The following is a 20,058-nucleotide window of genomic DNA, read 5'->3' on the forward strand; positions in this document are numbered from 1 at the left end:
GCATAGATCTCAACATTTTGCTTACAGCAAGACCTAAACCCAGGGAGTTTCTCTTGTGGACCTTTTGCTTCCATTCTTTCTGTCTTTGCCTTCCTCCGTCTTGGTCCCCGGTGTATCACTTCGGCTTTTTCTCCCCCTCCCCCTCCTCCCTCCACTCCAGAAATAAGAACTACATTTAACATCACTAGGGGCTAGTCTGGGAACCTAATAATCATTTAGAATGTGGTTCTTATGGGCACAAATGCTCATACTACTAAAATATAATTAACAAAAGAATGCTTAGTCCATCTGGATGTTTAATTCTGGGAAGTTAAGACACTTTCTCTGACATGGTTGACATAAAAGGGTCTTAGGTGTGGTGACAAAAGAACTGAAGCAACATATTTAAAATTCAAAAAAAAAATTTTTTTTCAACGTTTATTTATTTTTGGGACAGAGAGAGACAGAGCATGAGCGGGGGAGGGGCAGAGAGAGAGGGAGACACAGAATCTGAAACAGGCCCCAGGCTCTGACCTGTCAGCACAGAGCCCGACGCGGGCCTCGAACTCACAGACTGTGAGATCATGACCCGAGCTGAAGTCGGACGCTCAACCGACTGAGCCACCCAGGCGCCCCTAAAAATTTTTAAAAAGTGAACTGACCTCAAGGTACAAAGAAAACTTTTCCTCATATACTCAATTTACCATTGAGACAGAATGTAAAGAATCCATGACGATGCTGCTACAAATGTTCAAGTCAAATGCAGGAGGAAGCAGAGACATAATCGCATTCATAATGTGATAATGGTAAGAAAGAGTTTTATTATCAAATAACAGGCTTTCTTGAGGTTGATGATTTCAGATCACATTCACCACATTCTTCTCTTAATTTTAAACATAGGGTGACCGAAATAACCTGAGATGTCTACATTTGCTTAATTGGTGGGGGATTTGGCCATTTGGGCTAATTAGCATGAGTCCATGATGTATTTAAATTAGGCCAAAACGATGACCAAAGTATGAATCTTAATAGGATAATGCAATGACCTCATTACTGACATTGTATTTGAGCGGTAAGATTAAAGTGACAGAAAAAGACAAGGAGAAAACAGGAGGAAAAAGGAAGGCAAGAAGGATACAAGTGAAAGGAGGAGTAATAAATATATTTACTGTCATGGGTAACCAAAAATGTAAAAATGCCTGAATTTTAATCAGTTTTTATCAACAAAGGGTAAAATTAAGTGTTAGAAATTATGAGCATCTTGATACGCATTGCTTCTATTTGGTGGCTTTGAATCAACTTCAAAGCCCTTTCACAGATGTTGTAAGTGATTCTTGTAAGAAATCATTGTAGATCAATGGGACTTCGACCAATAGACGAGGAAAATTAATACAGTAACCAATCAAGCTTGAAGTTGCCAGATTTCTGGCCTGAAAATGGGGTTCAGGTCTCAGCGAGAGAGGATAAGTCAGAAACTGAGAGAACGTACGGTGCGTACATAGGGAGAGATGGCACTCAGTGCTCAGTGGAGGGTGCGGGTTGGAAGGACAGCAGGGAGCGGTGGGGATGATGGCAGACTAAGAGTCCACACCCCACCTGAATGGTCCACAGCAGCTCAGCTCCAGCCGAGTGTCGCCATGGGAGAATACAAAGGGGCCGGTTTCCGTCCTTCGGGAAAATTAAGAACTCCAGGTTTTTATGTGAAATCTCACAATTTGTAAATGTTGGCACACCATGTCACCTTTTTGTTTGCTGGTTACTTTAGGTAACACTGTGTGGTCAAACCAACCATGTCGGTGGTCCCCTTAAGCTTGGGGCTAGCCATTTGTCACCTCTGATCAGTGGTGTGCCAGTAAAAGTGGAACAGCTAGCTCTCCAGAACACAAAACAAAAAAAAGTACATAGATATGTATGTACACGTTTACTATAAATTTTGCTGATACAAAGGATGTGTAGCACACAATTTATAAATGACAATAAAATATATAGTTTTCTTTATTGTAAATTCTATGTACATAATTAATCCCCAAAGAATGGTATAGGTGATTTTTGCCAAACTCTTGTATCCAAAGCCAACCGAGGGCTGTGACTGATGAGTGCGTATAGTTCTGGCACGAATGTTGGTTGATAAGTTTTCTTCACACGAGGAGTAAGAGGAAAGTTGACACAGATTTTTGTGGGAATGTCATTTGTCAGCCAATGATGTAAGCAACTTCTTTGCTGAATCGAATAATATTTTTCAACTACTGGAGGAGTATTTCCTTAATTTGGAGGACTATTCAGAATGTTAAGGCTACTGACATGATACACGTTTAAGTTTAGTCTGCATTGTTAACATTTGCTCCAGCACGCTCAACAGAACAAATCAAACCCCGCTATGTAGGGTTTTCCAATTTCAGTGGTGCAACTACTGACCTCATAACCAATTTCAAGCCCCGAGGCACGTCATGGAACTCAGAGGTGAGCAAAGAGGCACAGTAGGATGTGATTATATAGCATTCCTACCCACAGTGCAGTAGGCACTAAGAATCTCAAGAGGAAATATAATAGTAAAATGTGGTAGAATAACGAAGAGGTGATGAGTTTTGAGGATAATCTTTGGGTTTTTTTTTTTATAAGTTAATTAACTATAAGTTCATATAATTTAATTTTTAGTAATAACTGTATTAAACAACCAGCTTGCAAAATTCCTGAAAAGTTAACAAGTCAGCTCTGGTGAGTCAGTGCGAGAGTGCCCCAGTGCCCCAGTGACTGGTAGAAAGATATATAGAAGAAATGGGGTGAAGACAGTGACTTCAGGGTTGCAGAAGGTCACTTGCAGTATTGGTGGGTCTAAATTCCTCATTTTTCAGAGCTACAGGGGAGAAATTTAGGACACTTGCACTCCTCTTCTATGTAGTAGCCCACGCTTCAACATCTAGAATCATGATCCTAAAAGCCCTTAGGTGGGAGGTGGGGGGGAAAGGGGTGAGGAATCTAAGGCCTTATGAGAGAAAAGAGTTAGGGGTTAAAACTCTTGAGTGAACTCATGAAGGGCACCTGAAAGGAAGAAAGGAACAAAAGCATCAAGAAAAGTTATTAACAGCATTTTACACACATTAAATTAAAAATGGGAGCTAAGTGGGGCACCTGGGTGGCTCAGTCGGTTGAGCGTCCGACTTCGGCTCAGGTCATGATCTCATGGACTGTGAGTTCGAGCCCCGCATCAGGCTCTGTGCTGACGGCTCAGAGCCTGGAGCCTGCTTCTGATTCTGTGTCTTCCTCTCTCTCTGCCCCTCCCCTGCTCATGCTCTGTCTCTCTGTCTAAAATAAATAAATATTTAAAAAAAAATTTTTTTTAATTAAAAAAAAAAAAAAAGGGAGCTGGGCAATCAGTTTCCCAGAGATGATCTCTAATAACTACTGGATCTCTTTCTCCAGAATCTACAGGAGGATGTTTATAAATCTGATTTGATGTGTTAAATCAAAAAATGATGCAAAGAGGCCTTCTTGTTTTATGCTGAGCCCTTTTGCTATTAAAAAATTTTTTTTTTATTTTAGAGAGAGAGAGAGAGAGCAGGGGAGAGGGGCAGAGGGAGAGAGGGAGGGAGGAGAGAGAGAGAGAGAGAGAGAGAGAGAGAATCTCAAGCAGGCTCCGCACTCAGCACAGAACCCGACGTGGGGCTCAATCCCACAACACTGGGATCATGACCTAAGCCGAAATCAAGAGTCAGATGCTCAACTGACTGAGCCACCCAGGCACCCCCAAGTTTTTAATGCATTTTAATTTCAGCAGAGTCCAGAGACAGAACTCTGAATGACACACAAGTGTCATCAGGCTACCTGACGTAGATAGCCTCCAGAAAAGCAACGACAGAGAGCTGTGCAGAGAGCACAGTGCATCATCAAGCCTCACCTATTTAAGTAGCAAAGGTACAATCCACACAAATAAATAAAGCACCAAGGCAGCTCAAAACAGATCCCACATTTTAAACAATCAGTACATATTAAGAATAAAATCACAAATCCATGGGAAAAGGGGAAGAAATTTAATAAATGGTGTGCAGGGCAAAAAAAAAAAACAGATTAGAAGTATACACACTGAAATATTAACATTATTGTATCTGGGTGATGATATTAAAGGGGTTATCATTTTCTCCTTCCTGGGTATCTTGATTTCCTAAATTTCTTTGCATAAACGTATATCACTTTTGCAATGGGAAAAACTCAGTAAGAGTATTTTTATACGGGGTGCCTGGGTGACTCAGTCAGTTAACTGTCTGATTTCAGCTCAGGTCACAATTTCACAGTTCATGAGATTGATCCCTGCATGGGGTGGGCTCTGTGCTGACAGCAGGGAGCCTGCTTGGGATTCTCTTTCTTCCTCTCTTGGTCCCTCCCCTGCTTGCTCTCTCTCTCAAAGTAGATAAACTTTTTTTAAAGAGTATTTTTAGATAAACGAGTGCTGGAGTAAGTGCTTACTGTTTAAATTTACAGCCTGATCTCATAACCAACATCGTGATGTTAAGTTGGATAATATTAAAATGAAACTACAAAACAACTTTAAAGTATGGGAAAGAAAAAGAAAAAAGATCAACAACCTATTAAAAACCAGGGAAATAAATAAACATGCAATTCACATGAGATGACAAACAGCCAATGACGGAATAAAAAACTACCTCTACTAAGGGAAACGCAATGGGACACTGACATTTCACCTATTTGATTGGCAAAAAAAAAAAGACCTTACTTAATATCAAGTTTGGTCTTACTTGTAGGCAAATAGATATTCTCATATAATGTTGGTGGGATAATAAAGTGGTACAGCCACTTTAACGTACAATTTAGGAATGCGTCTTAAAATACATATGAGCTAGAAGCCAATTCTACTTTTTTATGTCTGCCATAGAGAAACACCTTCCCCCACAAATACACATATGTCAACTAGTAGAAATTCATCTAGTCGTTCACCTAGAAAAAATTTACTTTTCTTGATCACACTCTACTTCAATAAAGAGCTTTAAAAAGAAAAAATGAATAATATAACTAACTCATGTAATTATCATCCAGAATTGACAAATATAAACATTTTGTCACATTTATTTAAAATTAAAAAAAAAATTTTAACATTTATTTATTATTGAGAGAGAGTGAGTAGGGGAGGGGCAGAGAGAGAGGGGGACACAGAATCTGAAGCAGGTTCCAGGCTCCAAGCTGTCAGCACAGAGCCGGACGCGGGGCTCAAACTCACAAACCGCGAGACCATGACGTGAGCCGAAGTCGGACACTTAACTGACTGAGCCACCCAGGCGCCCCTAAAATTTTTTTACACAAAAGATATAAAACATTAGTTTTAAAAACTGCAGAGAAATTATGAACTTGACTTAGGCTTGTTGGTAGTAGTATTGGCATAATTTTAAAACTATCTGGTGTGTATTATAGGATTGTGTAAAAGAGGAAATATATTGAAGGTTTTGGGGGCCCCGAGTTCTAACTGTAGGAAATACGAGCCAAGGGGAGGTGAAGCAGCACCTTGGGCTTGGACCTTAATGTATCACAAACTCGTGATTTTTTTTTTTTCAACGTTTATTTATTTTTTGGACAGAGAGAGACAGAGCATGAACGGGGGAGGGGCAGAGAGAGAGGGAGACACAGAATCGGAAACAGGCTCCAGGCTCTGAGCCATCAGCCCAGAGCCTGATGCGGGGCTCGAACTCACGGACCGCGAGATCGTGACCTGGCTGAAGTCGGAGGCTCAACCGACTGCGCCACCCAGGCGCCCCACTCGTGATTTTTTTTAATGGTTGCTTATTTTTGAGAGAGAGAGAGAGAGAGAGAGAGAGAGAGAGAGAGAGATGGGCTGTTCTAGAATGAAGGAGACTAAATAGCTATGACAACTAAATGTAATATAAAATCTTTACTGAATCCCAGACTGGGGAAAAACAACAGTTCTAAAAGTTTGGAGAAAACGGATGTCCCAGCTCAAGCTGAGAGAGTGGATCCATCCTTTCCCCTCCTTTTTGTTCTATTCAGGCTCTCAACAGGTTGGATGGTGCCCACCCACATTGGTGAGGGTGATCTTATCTCTAGGGGAGATACCCTCAAAGATGCACCCAGAAATAACGTTTTACCAGCTCTCTGGGCCTCCCTTACCCTAGTCAGGTCGATGCATAAAATTAACCATCACAGACAAGGAAAGGAATCCATAGTATAAGCACCTAGTTTATCCAGTGAGGACAAATTGCTTCCCCAAAATGATGGGAAGGGTCTACTAGAATGAAAGTGGCTGGTCCTCCAGGGAATGTTTCCTATTAGGGGATCAGCACTGGTCTCTGCTGTTGACAGGTTGAGCACTAAAAAGATCGGTTTCGGTGAGAGGAAGTCCATGTTGTTGAGTTCATGCAAAACTTTCATCCCTGACACCATGACTACTTTGTTCAGTAGCTCACTGTGTAAACACTGAAGTAGCTAGAGAAAGAGGTAAACTGGTATCCACAGAACGAGTCACCTTACCCACCCAATCACTGAGAGCATCCCTTTTGGTGGTGGGGGGGGGGGGTTCGAGAGTATTCACACAGACGCAAATACCTCCCTACATGTGCTTATTCTGAACCTATCCATATCACACTCATCCCCACATTTCTTCCAAGTCCCTGACCATTCACCCCAGTCTTTCTTAGTCTGGCTTCTGCAAGAGAATTAACCAAATAGAAAATGATCTGAGTGACTATTTTCCTAATTCGCCCAAGATGGAACATACCTAGATGCATACAAGCTAAATTAATTCTAGATGCATAAAAGATAAGCTAATTTACTTCATAAAATGGATGCCTTAGGGCATTGACACTAATTCTCTTGAGAATTGGTAATCCAACCAAACCATTACTGACTGTTAATTGAGTTCAGAATTGATCTGTTCTAGCCATGCTCTTCCCAGGCAAAGCAGGCAACCAGAGGAGCGGGGAGGATTTCCCTTCGCAGCGTCCTTCAGGTCGACCCCTGACTGGGGCTATATGATGCTACAAAGCACACTTCAGGTGGAACCAGCATATCACGTGGAACCATATGTGAACTAGACTTGAATATTTTCTTCCCTAATCAATTGGTCATTGGGAATACCTCGAGAGGCCATAGGTAGCTGCAAAGGACGGGTAGCAGTGCATCGACAGTACAAGAGACAAAGCCTGGGGAGCAAGTGCTCTCCGATTCACCTGTGTCTTCAAGATCTGCTGGCATCCAATCACATATGCATCAGTTCCACTCATTTTCAGAGGGCTGTTTTGCATGCCCAACTTTATATTTTAGTAGATCAGATAACTTTAGTTCATCGGGGCAGCCAGATCACATGCTTACTCGGTATCCCACGGTCAGGCATTCAGTGTCCATTTGGGCTTAGGGCAAGCCAGGAGGAATTTCTCAAAGGCGACTACTTAGCTGCTACTTAACTGAATTCAACTTTACCACTTAATTCAATTCAACTGCCTGGTCCATATTGGTCACAGGCTTAAGGTCATCCCCTTTATGATAATAATTAAAGCCATATGATTTAATTCAATCACCTAACAAGAGAGGTAAAAAAGGGGCAGGGGACCCCAGGATCAAACAACCAAACACTTGAATACTTGGTGATTATTTGAAGGAGATCCCCTAAAGGGCTGGCAAGGTTAGTGAAAACGGAAATAACATGAGCCTGGGGTGTTTTCGAAGCAGTGGTGTTCTGGTAAATGTGTAATAACCAGCTCTCCAGGAAAAAGAGATCTGGTTTGAGGCACATACTGATTTCCATGGTAGAAATCCTCCCATCATGGCCCATTTGAAGCCACAACGTGACATCACTGAACATGAAGTTGAGAAGAGATTGTATAATCAGCTCTTGTAAGCCCACGTGAGCCAGCTCCTGCACGCTATTGAGAGGACAGTGTTTCAAGCAGGAGAGTGGGGTCAGTTGGGGTTGAAGGCTGTTGATAGGTCAAATAAGATGGACATAGAAGTAACCTCTGGATCTGCAAGAGGGAAGTCATTGGTGACCCTGAAAGAGGAGTGCTAGCAAAGTTGTGGAGACAGAAGTCGGACTGGGGGAGGAGGAAGTGCAGGCAGTGAGTAGAGACCAACGTGTGAAGTTCAGCTGTGAAGGGGACCAGAGAAAGGGAGCTGGGGTGAGACATCCAAGGCAGTTCTGGGATGGAACGCACTAACGTAGGCGCGTGTGCTGAGGGGAAGCACAGGCAGATGGGATTAGCCAATAGAGTGAAGTCCTTAAAGGAAGAGAGCACAGTACATACCTTGATAGATTAATTTTAGATACGAAGGATTCTTTTTTGATCGACATGAGTGAAGGCAAGGGAGAGGAGCAGAGACACAAGCAGGTTTGTAGATGTGGTTCCCTCTGATGGTCCTATGTTTTCAGTAAAGGGGTATGTCGTTATTAGTTGGGGACACAAGAGGGGCTTTGAGAAGAGGTGTTGTACTAATCTCGTGCCCTGGGAGAGTAAACTTGACTAAGGACACATATTAAAAATACTGGATAAATTTACTGAAATCTCTCAAGTGCAGAAGGCTCTTTCATGATCTCAATGCCATGCATTTATATCTTTTAATGTTTTTGTCATGGTTTCATTGGGGTGATGGGAGAAAACACTGGTAACAACTCTGTGGTTATTCCCACATCTTTAACCCAGACTCTACCTCTTCCTTTAATATTTTTCCTGCTTCTTTTTGCTTATTGGTTTAAGAGCCATTAGGCTCTTCTCAAGTCGGTTTTGTGAAACATATATTTTGCTAGAAAATACATTTCCTGTAGAATTTCATATATATTATCGCTGGGTTCCATATGACATTTTCACATCATTAATTTGGCTCTTCCTTATCTCTGGCTGTATCTAAAGTTGTGGATGGTATGTGTGTGTGTTTCGTATTGCTTTTTAAAATTTTTTTTTCAACGTTTATTTATTTTTGGGACAGACAGAGACAGAGCATGAACGGGGGAGGGGCAGAGAGAGAGGGAGACACAGAATCGGAAACAGGCTCCAGGCTCTGAGCCATCAGCCCAGAGCCTCACGCGGGGCTCGAACTCACGGACCGCGAGATCGTGACCTGGCTGAAGTCGGACGCTTAACCGACTGCGCCACCCAGGCGCCCCAATTTTTAAAAAAATTTTTTTTTCAACGTTTATTTATTTTTGTCGTATTGCTTTTTAGAATTGGGCTGGATTTTCTTTATAATACCTACATTTTGGTTTTTATTTCTAATTTGTTAATTACAGTTTTCTCTTTCAATACGTCCACTCTCCATATTCTTCAAATTGTTTTGTGAGGATTTGGCTTTGCTTTGTCATTTCTGAGTTTGGATCATTTATTCCGATCAAAGTTTTGCTGGTTACAAACAGTTTAAATTTTTTTTTTCCAACGTTTATTTATTTTTGGGACAGAGAGAGACAGAGCATGAACGGGGGAGGGGCAGAGAGAGAGGGAGACACTGAATCGGAAACAGGCTCCAGGCTCCGAGCCATCAGCCCAGAGCCCGACGCGGGGCTCGAACTCACGGACCGCGAGATCGTGACCTGGCTGAAGTCGGACGCTTAACCGACTGCGCCACCCAGGCGCCCCCAAACAGTTTAAAGTTACACACTATTCTCTGAGTACACCTTTAGCTGTGTACCATATATTTTTATATGGAACTATCAGCATTTTAATTTTTAGAGTTTTCAGTCAACTTATATCGTATTGTGTTTCCTCTTTGATTCAGAGATTTAGGTGGCTGCTCATTAATTCCCAAGTAGTCAAGGCTTTTATAAAAATTTAAATTAGGAAGAAAAAAAATTTTTAAATTGGGAAGAACTGCTTGCCCTTTTGAAATTGGTTTGTCATGTAAATTTTTCTCCGGTTGGAGAATGTGCCCACGTAAAATCTCTATTCTGAAGAATTCGTTCAGGTTGTCTTCAAAAAAAAAAAAAAAATTCTAACCAGGTTAATGATTGCTGTTTATAAATGTTTCACAGATGAAACAGATGACTAAATAGTCTCTGTAGAGTATGTAAATCCATCAGCTTATCCATACATTTGAGCTCACGGATTACATTATTAAAATCTTATATAATCTTACATATGATTTGGCTACTTCACATGTCTGATTCAGACAGAAAGGCATATTACAACAATGTACCATAAAGAAAAAATAATGTATTCACTGTCCATTTGAAGTCTATAGTCCACTTAAAATCAGGAATGTTGCTAATCAGGAACAGATACAGAAAGTTCTGCCTCAACTATGGCTAGAGTTTTGCTGGTTGAGTGTAACAAAGGGGAGAGGGGAAGAGAGTTGAAGTTGTGGCAAGGGAGTGAAGATAATCTTGTCCCATGAAATCCAACCTCAATAAGGAGGGAAACAAAGGCAGGAGGAAGAGAATGGGCAGTGAACAGTGATAGGTCCACTGAACTGGAGGTAGAGTAAGCAGACTGGAAGGACGGAAGTGATACGGTTCTGGAAGACACCGAGTAACTTCCCAGTGACTTGGAGAAGGTCCAAGGTGCAATCATTATGGTGGCAAGCCAAAGTAGAGTGGTGGATACGATTATTAGAGCTGAGGGTGTTAGAGAACTAACTCTGAGTAGATGATGTATGGGAATGATGAAGCCACTAGGAACAAATGAATGAATGTTCATAAAACAATTCTGGCAGGAAATGCATTAAAAATTAAGTGTTAAGATTATAAGTGATTATTTTCTTTCTTTTGTTCTGCATTTCCTGAATTTCTAAATGGGACGAGTACTTTTTAATTAGAGAAAGGTTAGTTTTAAAAGTCTACTTAATTTTTAAGGACTTGGAATCTTGAGTTGATTCTTCCCTATGTAATTATACGGCAAGGTAACCTGTTTATTACACACCTTGTTGCCCTCTAGTTACACTCAATAACACAGAAGAAACATTGTGTTTTATACCTAGAAAAGATACTTATAACGCTGCTGTTTTTAATAATGTATCTTCTTTTCACTTGTTCCTGGAGAAGGCCAGATAGCAATCCATGAATGATATAGAGCTCACAGAAATGAGTGAGTTCTTTCAGAGAGGCTGCATTACTATTTTTGCTTTTGCATTGGTAATATAGCTCTTAGATGCATTTATAAAGTGTCCACTATGAATGTAATATAAATATCATATCTGTACCTATGACTACAAAATTACACTTTTTCAGAGTAACACTAGAAATGTAAAATACTGGGGCATCTGGCTGGCTCAGTCAGTAGAGCATGTGACTCTTGATCTCAGGGTTGTGAATTCAAGCCCCATGCTGGGTGTAGAGGTTACTCAAAAAAAAAAAAAAAAAAAAAAAAAAGGAGGAAAGAAAGAAAGAAAAAAAGAAAGAAAGGAAAAAGAAAGAAGAGAAAAGAAATGCAAAATACTGAACTGCTGAAAATTATTTTAACTGCTCCTCATTTTACATGAAATATTCTAAGAAAAGTTTACTCAAGGAGATATCCTGGGGCTGGTAATTGTAATCTTGAACAAAAATGTTTGGCTTCAATTCTAGAAATTCTTAAATATTTACTGATGATGAAGATATTTAAATGGCCTTTGACACATAGTAGAAATGAATCAAATTAAAGTTTCTATCATTTTATATTTGTGCTTCTTAAGATGTAGTATCCTATTGATTTATTCATAATATTAACTGCAGTTAGTAATTACATTTTATTTACTTGTTTGTCTCCAGCACCTGAATACAGGTCTGGAAGGAAAAAGGAACATATCTGTCTTGTTCACTGTTGTATTTCTACTGCCTCACACGATGCCTAGAACGAAGCATGTGTTCAATAAGTTGTGCTGAATAAATGGATAATACTAGAATTATTTGGTCTAAATACAGATGTATTTTTAAAATACATTTTAAAATACTCAATATTTCCATGCAAGGAAATAAAACATTGTTTACTTTTATTATGACTCTAAATTTGGATGAAAAGAAATTTCACTTTCTTTTTGTTGAAGAAACTGTCAATTCAGAAAACGAAGGAATAAACCATTATAGTTGAATTGTCAAAACATTCTAAAAAGTTGAGTGTCTCTCCACGGAAAATTCTAATGTGGCCAAAAAAAAAAAAAATGCTGAATCTTTTAATCTGAATCCATCAATAATAATGGTTTGAAAGGAAAGATAATCTTAAGGAAGTAGATATAATGACTACATTTCAACAGAAGTTTGAGACAAAGAATTGAGAAATTATCTAACATTTTTATTAGGATCATTCACATGCTCTGGATGGAGTACTATTTCTCTGTACTTGTAATAACTATATACTTGCAAGATAAAGAGCTTTCTTCACATTTGCTTGTGACTTAAATGCTAATGAACATATCTCTATGGATATCTTGACAAAAGGAAAAAAAAGAAATAAAACTCTCTAAAAAAACTACAGTAAAGCTAAAGAATTATTTAAGCCGGTAAGCATTAAAAAAACACACTTGTATAAATTGCCAGCTAAAATTAACACTGCTACAAAATTAAACTGTTAGTTACTTTATTAGAATTCTTTGGTCCTAAGTGTTCTTTGATTCTAACCAATGGAAACAAACATGAATTATTTTAAGCACACACACACACACACACGCAATAAAACATGCTCAACAGCAACAAAACCAAAAAGAAATTTACTCTAAGGATTCTGGGGGCATCTCAGGGAGCCAGCTGTGACAGCCAGGAGTGCTGTCCTGCTTCAAGAAGCAGTGAGAACAAGAACTAGGGAAGACGTAAGAATCCCACTTGCTGTTTTGTCTTCTACTTTCTAGCACATCTGCTCCATTCTTCTTTCCCACTACACACACTAGTTTCCTCAGCTTTTGAATTGACATGGTAATTTATGGCTTTCTTGGGCTCTTAAGTTCATTGCAATTCCAGCCACAGGCGGGGACTCATTGTCGAGGTTTCAAGGGCAAAATCTTGGGAGAATCTGATTGGCCCACCTTGGATCAGGTGCCCATCGGTGCCCAGGCTTCCAGCCTTTGCTAGGTGGGGAGTGCCTTTCTCCCTACAGGAGGCAGTTCTCAAAGGCTGATGGGACCTTACCGCTTTAAGAACTCATCTACTCATTAATTTGTAACAAACGTATTGTGATCTTGTTTTGAGAATAAAGGTATATAAGCTATAGAAAATTTTAATTTGTATCAACATAGGATAAAACATTTATCACTAATTAAATAAACAGATAATGTTTAGTACCATTCAGTCAACAAATATTTAATGCCTATCGTGTGCCAGTGCTACTATAGGTCCTGTGAAGATAGTGGTGAACAAAACAGAAACTCTCTTCTCTTACAAAGCTTACATTTTACTTTAGTTAATGAAGAACTGCCTTCAGCAATGCAAGCTCTAAGGATATTTAAATTATTAAGTGATTTTTTTCCAGAATAGAATTATTGAGTTATAGTTTTAGAAAGAAAAGAAAAATTCCTAGATCAAGCATTCCTAGACTATGAGATTTCACCTGCGAAATAAGATTTTTAGATAAAACAAAAAATTTAGGAGGATTCATAGCTTTCACTACTTTTTAGTTTGCCAAATAAAAAATGCAAAAACAAACACATACACTATTATATACCATCATAGTTTCATAGAAGAGATTTACTGTTTAAAAAAACATTTTTAATGTTTATTCATTTTTAGAGACAGAGCAGGAGCAGGGGAGGGGCAGGGAGAGAGGGAGACACAGAATCCAAAGCAGGCTCCAAGCTCTGAGCTGTCAGTACAGAACCTGACCTAGGGCTCGAACCCACGAACTGGGAGATCACGACCTGAGCCGAAGTCTGACGCTTAACCAACTGAGCCACCCAGGTGCCCAGAGATTTTAGAATGTTAACATGGAAAAAGTAAGACAGTCTCAGAATAAAGGACCATTTTTTTCCCCCAAGAAAGGACATCTGGCTCCTCTACACAGACAGACAGTTTATCCTCTTCTCATTTGGCAGCTGACTCAGGAAAACTTTTCACAGGTTCACAGACCTGCATTTCATAACCATTGTTCTAGAATACGGAGTCTAATACTGAGTCAGCAAACAACACAAAACTGGTCTGCCTATTTTATCTGAATTTATGGTTCAATTAATCCATGCAAAGTCATAATTCAGTGGGGGGGGGGGGGCCCCAGAGAACCCAAACAGAATTGTTGCTTAGAAAGATGACTTTTTAAAAAAGAACTGAACTAACTTACTGATTCAAACGAAATGACGGATGCAACAATTCTAGGTAAACTGCCTTTGTTTCCCCAGAATAAAGACATTCCAATATTGAATGGTGATGACATAGTATGTTCAATACACAAATCAGTTTATTATACTTAAAACACAGAAGCAGTTTATAAAATCATTAGTTTTGGATAACATACTGGTTGACAGGCAACCAGAGCAGGTACTCAGTGTCAGGAATTTAATTCCCACAAGGTCTACAACCTCTATAGAAGGACCTTTGGCTTGCTTGTGCGGGAAAATAACTTTTAAGTGTTTAACTTTGCCCTTTAATTATCTGAATAGGTAGACTGTCAAAGTTATAAATACATTCTTTGTCTACTATCTTGGCTCATGTTAAAATCACACGTGTTCTTGCCTATGGTTCTCCATATTCAACCACCACTTTTACAGTGGAAGATCTTTTTGAAGTTTTAAGCCAAGGTATTAACATATTCTGCTCTGAACTCCATGTTCGCTACCTCGACCCTAATCGTATTACTGCAAATCTGTCTCTTGGCTCAGGTGTCTGGAGGCTGATCAGGCACAATTTGAATCTTCTGTGATGGGAGCTGGGGTTCAATTTCACCAATGAAACACTCTGTTGGAATCAGAACATAAATCAAGGCTGAACAGCCAGAATATAAGAATTTAGAGTAATGCAAGCAGAAAGAGAGCCAGCCATTACTAACTTTTCCTGTTAACTGGAAGAAAACGTTACAGAGGATGCTTTTAGCCTAAATCATCTTTCCAGTTTCCAAAAGTGGGTCCCACTGGGCAGATCTCAAATCCAATCAAAGAAAACCAGAGAAAAGAGGCAGATGTGCCTGACGTAGAAATTCTCGGTGGGCTTGGGATCTTCTGCTTCAACTTGGAACTTAAATCTCCAGTGAAATCTTGGCAGGATGTGGCAGGCAAAATAGGCCCTCTCATATTTGCTGGTAAGAGTACAATCTGGCACAGACTCTATAAGGAGCAATTTAGAATTAGCAAAACTACAAATGCACACCTTTGGATCTAGCGATTCCAAATCTAGTTCATTCTCCAGATGAGACCATTTGTTTCACGCTTTACATTGTGGCTTTGATTACTACAGCAAGACTGGAAATAACCTTAATATCAATTGTTATGGTCCTGGTTTAATACATCATGGTACATTCCAACAGTAGATCGGCATGCAGCTGGGTAAAAGGAAAGCCAACACCTTACGTACAGACACAACCAATCTCCAATTTATGTTAAACTAAACACAGTTTACACACTGTGTAAAAAGGATAATTCACAAAAAAATATCCATAATTTACTTCTCTGTTCACAGAAATCTCAGGATCGTGAGAAACTTTTAACCGCTGCCAGACTGGAAAGCTTCCAGCGATGGGTGGGTTTTTTTTGCACCGTGCGAATGCCCTTTGTTGCCTTTCGAATTGTGAGACATGAAAAGGAATTCGCATATATGCGCCCCCGTGAAGGAAAAGGCCTCAAAGTCGGCTGACTCGACGGGAAAGCCCGTGAGTTCGGCCTCACAGTCAGGACCCTGCTTGGGCCTTGCCAGTAGAGACGGTTACCTTTGTGACGCAAGCCTGAAATGTGTCACAACCATCCCCACTCCGGCAAATCGACTTGCCTTCCGTTTCTGAAATCAGCTACGTTTCAGAACGCCTCGTACACTTGGCGTTCTCTCGAAAGCACTAAAACACGTTTGCCTTCGGTGGAAAGGGGCTAAAATACCAGGCCGGGAAACAATTTATCATCAACGAAATTCAATGCTTTTGGAAGGGCTCTGTAGCTACAAAGCTGTAGAAATACCAAGTGTGACTCAACACAGTAAGTAATAATTACCATATCACAGCTCAATTCCTGGGTTGGGGAAGACAATCCCACCCTACTTTCCCTCCCTAAACCTGGTTTCTCTTTCTGGCTCCTCCCCCCGCCCCCGCCCCTCCGCCCCTTCCCCCGCCCCCGCCCCTCCCCCACCTATCCTCGTCTCCTCTATTTGCCCCTCCCACCGCTTGGCGGGAGGTTTCCTCTCGTGACTACTCTGCGTAAGTGCGGAAGACGCACTGCAGCACCGTCTCCAGCGCTTACTCTGTCTTCTCGTCTCTATGATCCTCTTTGTGACCCATCGGGTAGGGCCCGAGCCCCAGAGTTCCGTGCCAGCAGTCCTCCACGCCGACAGAGGACGGTGCAAAAAGCTGACGTTCTCGCGAGAGACGCGGAGATCGCTCCACGTAGCGAGAGCGCGAGCGCATGCGCGATCGGTGGTGCGCGGTAGAACGAGGGAAGACAGGACCCGGCTGGAGCTCCGGGAAGCGCGCGTGCGCCGTCGCGAGCTTGGAGCTGCCGGGGCAGCCGTGTGGGAGCGGGTGTGAGACCGCCGTGCGAGCCGCGGGAATGTTCCGAAAGGCCCGGCGAGTGAACGTGCGCAAGCGGAATGACTCGGAGGAGGAGGAGCGAGAGCGCGATGAGGAGCAGGAGCCGCCACCGCTGCTGCAGCCGCCGGGCACCGGCGAAGAACCGGGCTCTGGCGGCGGCGGCGACAGGGCCCCTGGGGGGGAGTCGCTGCAGGGCCCGGGGCTGCCGCCGCCTTCCGCGCTGACCCCGGGCTCCGGGGCTGAGGCTGGGGGCTGCTTCCCGGGCGGCGCGGAGCCCGGCAACGGGCTGAAGCCGCGCAAGAGGCCGCGAGAGAACAAAGAGGTGCCTCGGGCCAGCCTGCTCAGCTTCCAGGACGAGGAGGAAGGTAGGTAACCGCCGCGCTTCGCGCCCCAGACTAGCATCCCTGTCCTAGGCCCCCGCCTTTAGTCCCCGCATTCCCCGGACGTCCAGCCCCCGCAGCCCGGAACGGAGCCCCTTCGCGCCCGACCTGCTGCACATCCTTCTCCGCCTCCGGCCTTCTGCTCCCGGCGGAGGACGTGTTCCCGCGCCGCCACCAGCCTTTTCTTAACAACCGCCTCCTCCTCACCGTCCTCTTGTGCATTTCCTCCTCTGCGGGGCGGGAGCGCAGTTCAGTCGTTCTGAGGTTTTCAAGTGGAAATTCAGTGTCCCCTGTCCTGCTTCTTTCCTGGCGGGTGTGTTTCAGGAAGAACTTGGATTTGGTCCCCTGTCTACTCTGCGCACGGTCTGAGTCTTCTGCAGGTCACTATGCCCACGTTTCTTGGGGGATCTGATACCGTTGACTAGGAAGGCTGGGTTAGTATGGAGTCCTACGTCTGGGAACAGAATCCCGGAGCTGAAGCTCTGGTTCTGAGTGACCTTGGGCCAGTTCCTTGCAATCGCCGAGCCTCAGTTTCCCCGTGAAACTAAGTAGGGGTACAGATGTCCGGTTTTTTCTCGCTCGCATTGAGTTTTGGACAACGAAGAGAGACGGTGTAACAGTAATTTAAGGCCATGTATCCATTGGGGTGTGAGAAACCAGGCTGCAGTGGATTTAGATTTCTGTTCATAAATGAGTCTAAAATCTAACTTCCCAGCCAGTTGAGTATGTGTTTATGAAAGCCAGTTTTAAGGGCAGGTTATAAAAAAAGACTTGGCTTGTAGATATCTTCATCTCCATACAAGATGCTTTCATCTTTCCAGTAAGGTAGGCAGTTGGTCTTTGGCCTGTCTGTTATTTCTTATTTTGTTTGAGGGGACTACAGCCAGAATTTTTTTTTTTTTAATGTAGAAACTATTTGGCAAAGTGTTTGCATTTGACTTTAAACTCTTCAAATCAAAGACGTGGAGACCTACCAAAACTTATTGTTGAAAAGTTCTTTGCTCTCAGTTTAGTCTTGGAATAATGTCAGTTTGTGGTGAATCTAGATTTACTCAGATTTGACAGCTCTGTTACCCAGAACCTTTTGATTTTGGATGTTTTGTTTCAGATACCTAAATAATGCAGTAACTAAGTGCTTTTTCAATGATTTTATTTTCCTCTTGGGGTAGAGGACTTAAAAAAGACAACAGGATATACGAAAATTTCGTGCAGCTGCGTGTGTTACACGTTTTTAGAAGTCTCAGGTTTGCATTATATGAGGTTCATTTATGAAGCTGACTTCAGTTCTTGAGAACCAGTGACAGATTTGGAATAACTTCACATTATGTAATGATTTGGGGGTGTATGAGTATCTGTCTGGATGAATGAGAAAAGTACATAAGATCATGTGGAAGTTAGAAGATACTGTCTGAAAATGATCGCTACAGACTTTATTTAATTTCTTTTTTAAGAAAATGAAGAAGTTTTCAAAGTGAAGAAATCAAGTTACAGCAAAAAGATAGTAAAATTACTTAAGAAAGAATACAAAGAAGATCTTGAAAAATCAAAGATTAAAACAGAACTCAACTCCTCAGCCGACAGTAAGTACCAAACTGATAGTACTGGATTCTTTTGAAACAACAAAGCGAAAACTTTGTCACGGGGATTGAGTGGACTTGCTGTATACATCGTGAACTTGTTCAGTTGACTCTGTTGTCAAGGGTCCAAAGTGGATATCGATACAGTTCTGTTATTTAATTCTAACAACAGTTGCACTGTCAATGCATTTTTTACAAAGACCCAATCATTGCCACTGGAATGTTTCAGCTACAGTGCCTAAATTCTCCCCCAATTTTTCTGTTCGTGTTCAGACTGTGGTTGACCAGAGAAAGGAAATTTCCCATAGAAACCCGAGGCACAGGTTTATTCCCGTTTGAGGTATTACTGTGCACATTCCTGTATTCTCATTTTATAGAAACAGGTGCTCATTTTCTTTGGTGACGTTTCCACTGTTGGTTTAATTCTTGGAGAACTCTTAGGAATGCCTTCATTGCAATGTTGGTAATACTTTCTCATGTAGCAACTTTATCAGATACATGGATGAAGACTTCTCACTGCGAGGCCCCTGCCTACACCGTATAGGCAGCTCTCACATCCTTTTACAACAGAAGCTTGAAATTTTTAAGCAGTTAATTTGTCTTGAGGAAAGTAGATCCATTATCGTTTGCTGCAGTCTGAGTTATTCTGATGCAAAGCCTTAGGGAAATCTTTTTATTCTGTGGAATTAAAGATAGAATTATTAGTTCACGGGTTTTCAGCCACAGGCTTAATGTGAAGAAGTACGTCATTATATGTAAAATGTACGGTCAGATTTTGGAGACGGCATCACTTAAATGTATAGTTGGACCCAACGTTTAGCAGAATGTTCAATGAATGGTTTAAAGGGTAACTGCACTTTCTTTTTAGAGGCAGGGGAAGGAATGCTTCATGGGTACAGTGGAATATGAAGCTGTTTTTTTTTTGTTTTGGTTTTTTTTTTTAATAATTTAAATTCCAAAAGACGGGAGAGAGAAAATGTGGGTCTGTTATCAAAGGTTAAAGTGAGTGAAGGCAAGGGCAAGTACGACTGTCAGGAGATGATTTTGTAGAGGAAGTAGAGGTTTAGGGGGAAAGGTGCATTGTTGACAGATTGTGAAGGATGTTTAGTGTTCAGTAAGGGGTTTAGAGTTGCTGGGTTTGGTGCCTTGCCAAGATGGTGACATGATAAATGTTTTTTGAAACCTCAGCCTGGTATTAGCATGCAGAATGGATCAGCACGAGGAGAGATTGGAGGCCTGAAGCAGTTTAACCTCAAGGGCCAGCTTTGATCCATTAATAGTGGGTTTAAAAAGGTTTCAGTTGAGCGAGACTGAGGCTTTTCCTGACTCAGTGGAAAAATGTGGATGAGTTAAAAATGTTTGCTGTGGGTGTGGGAGAAGAAATGGAAAGAAAGGATTATTTCAGAAATGTTCCAAGGGAAGACTTGGTAGCCTTGATTTTTGCTTTAGTTATCGGATTTAAAAGAAATAGTTAAATTCGAGCTTTTATGCCGTGGTGGCTGAGAGAACAGTTCCATATTCTATACGGGAAAAGGGAAGGCAGGTGGGAGGAGGATA

The 20,058-nt window shown here is 41.5% G+C and overlaps 1 protein-coding gene and 2 long non-coding RNA genes across 3 annotated transcripts in view; 1 reads left to right on the forward strand and 2 right to left on the reverse strand.

Moving 5' to 3' along the window:
* The window catches only part of LOC121036000 (uncharacterized), a 27,318-nt gene extending 10,970 nt beyond the window's left edge, over positions 1–16,348 (reverse strand). Inside the window, exon 1 of the long non-coding RNA XR_005793175.1 lies at positions 16,258–16,348. This is a non-coding gene — a long non-coding RNA (uncharacterized LOC121036000). The remainder of the gene's footprint in view (positions 1–16,257) is intronic.
* On the reverse strand, positions 14,259–16,089 carry LOC121036001 (uncharacterized). The gene is made up of 2 exons (XR_005793176.1): positions 15,477–16,089; positions 14,259–15,138 (listed from the first exon to the last, which is right to left on the reverse strand). It is a non-coding gene; the product is annotated as an uncharacterized LOC121036001 (long non-coding RNA).
* Positions 16,333–20,058, forward strand: part of PAXBP1 (PAX3 and PAX7 binding protein 1) — a 34,374-nt gene continuing 30,648 nt past the window's right edge. The window contains exons 1-2 of the mRNA XM_040484025.1: positions 16,333–16,909; positions 18,376–18,504. Of these exons, the coding sequence (XP_040339959.1) occupies positions 16,420–16,909; positions 18,376–18,504 (619 nt within the window). The 5' untranslated portion in view covers positions 16,333–16,419. The remainder of the gene's footprint in view (positions 16,910–18,375; positions 18,505–20,058) is intronic.

Source organism: Herpailurus yagouaroundi, unplaced genomic scaffold, assembly GCF_014898765.1.
Source record: "Herpailurus yagouaroundi ecotype Mexico unplaced genomic scaffold, PumYag 162, whole genome shotgun sequence".
Taxonomy (NCBI): Eukaryota; Metazoa; Chordata; class Mammalia; order Carnivora; family Felidae; genus Herpailurus; species Herpailurus yagouaroundi.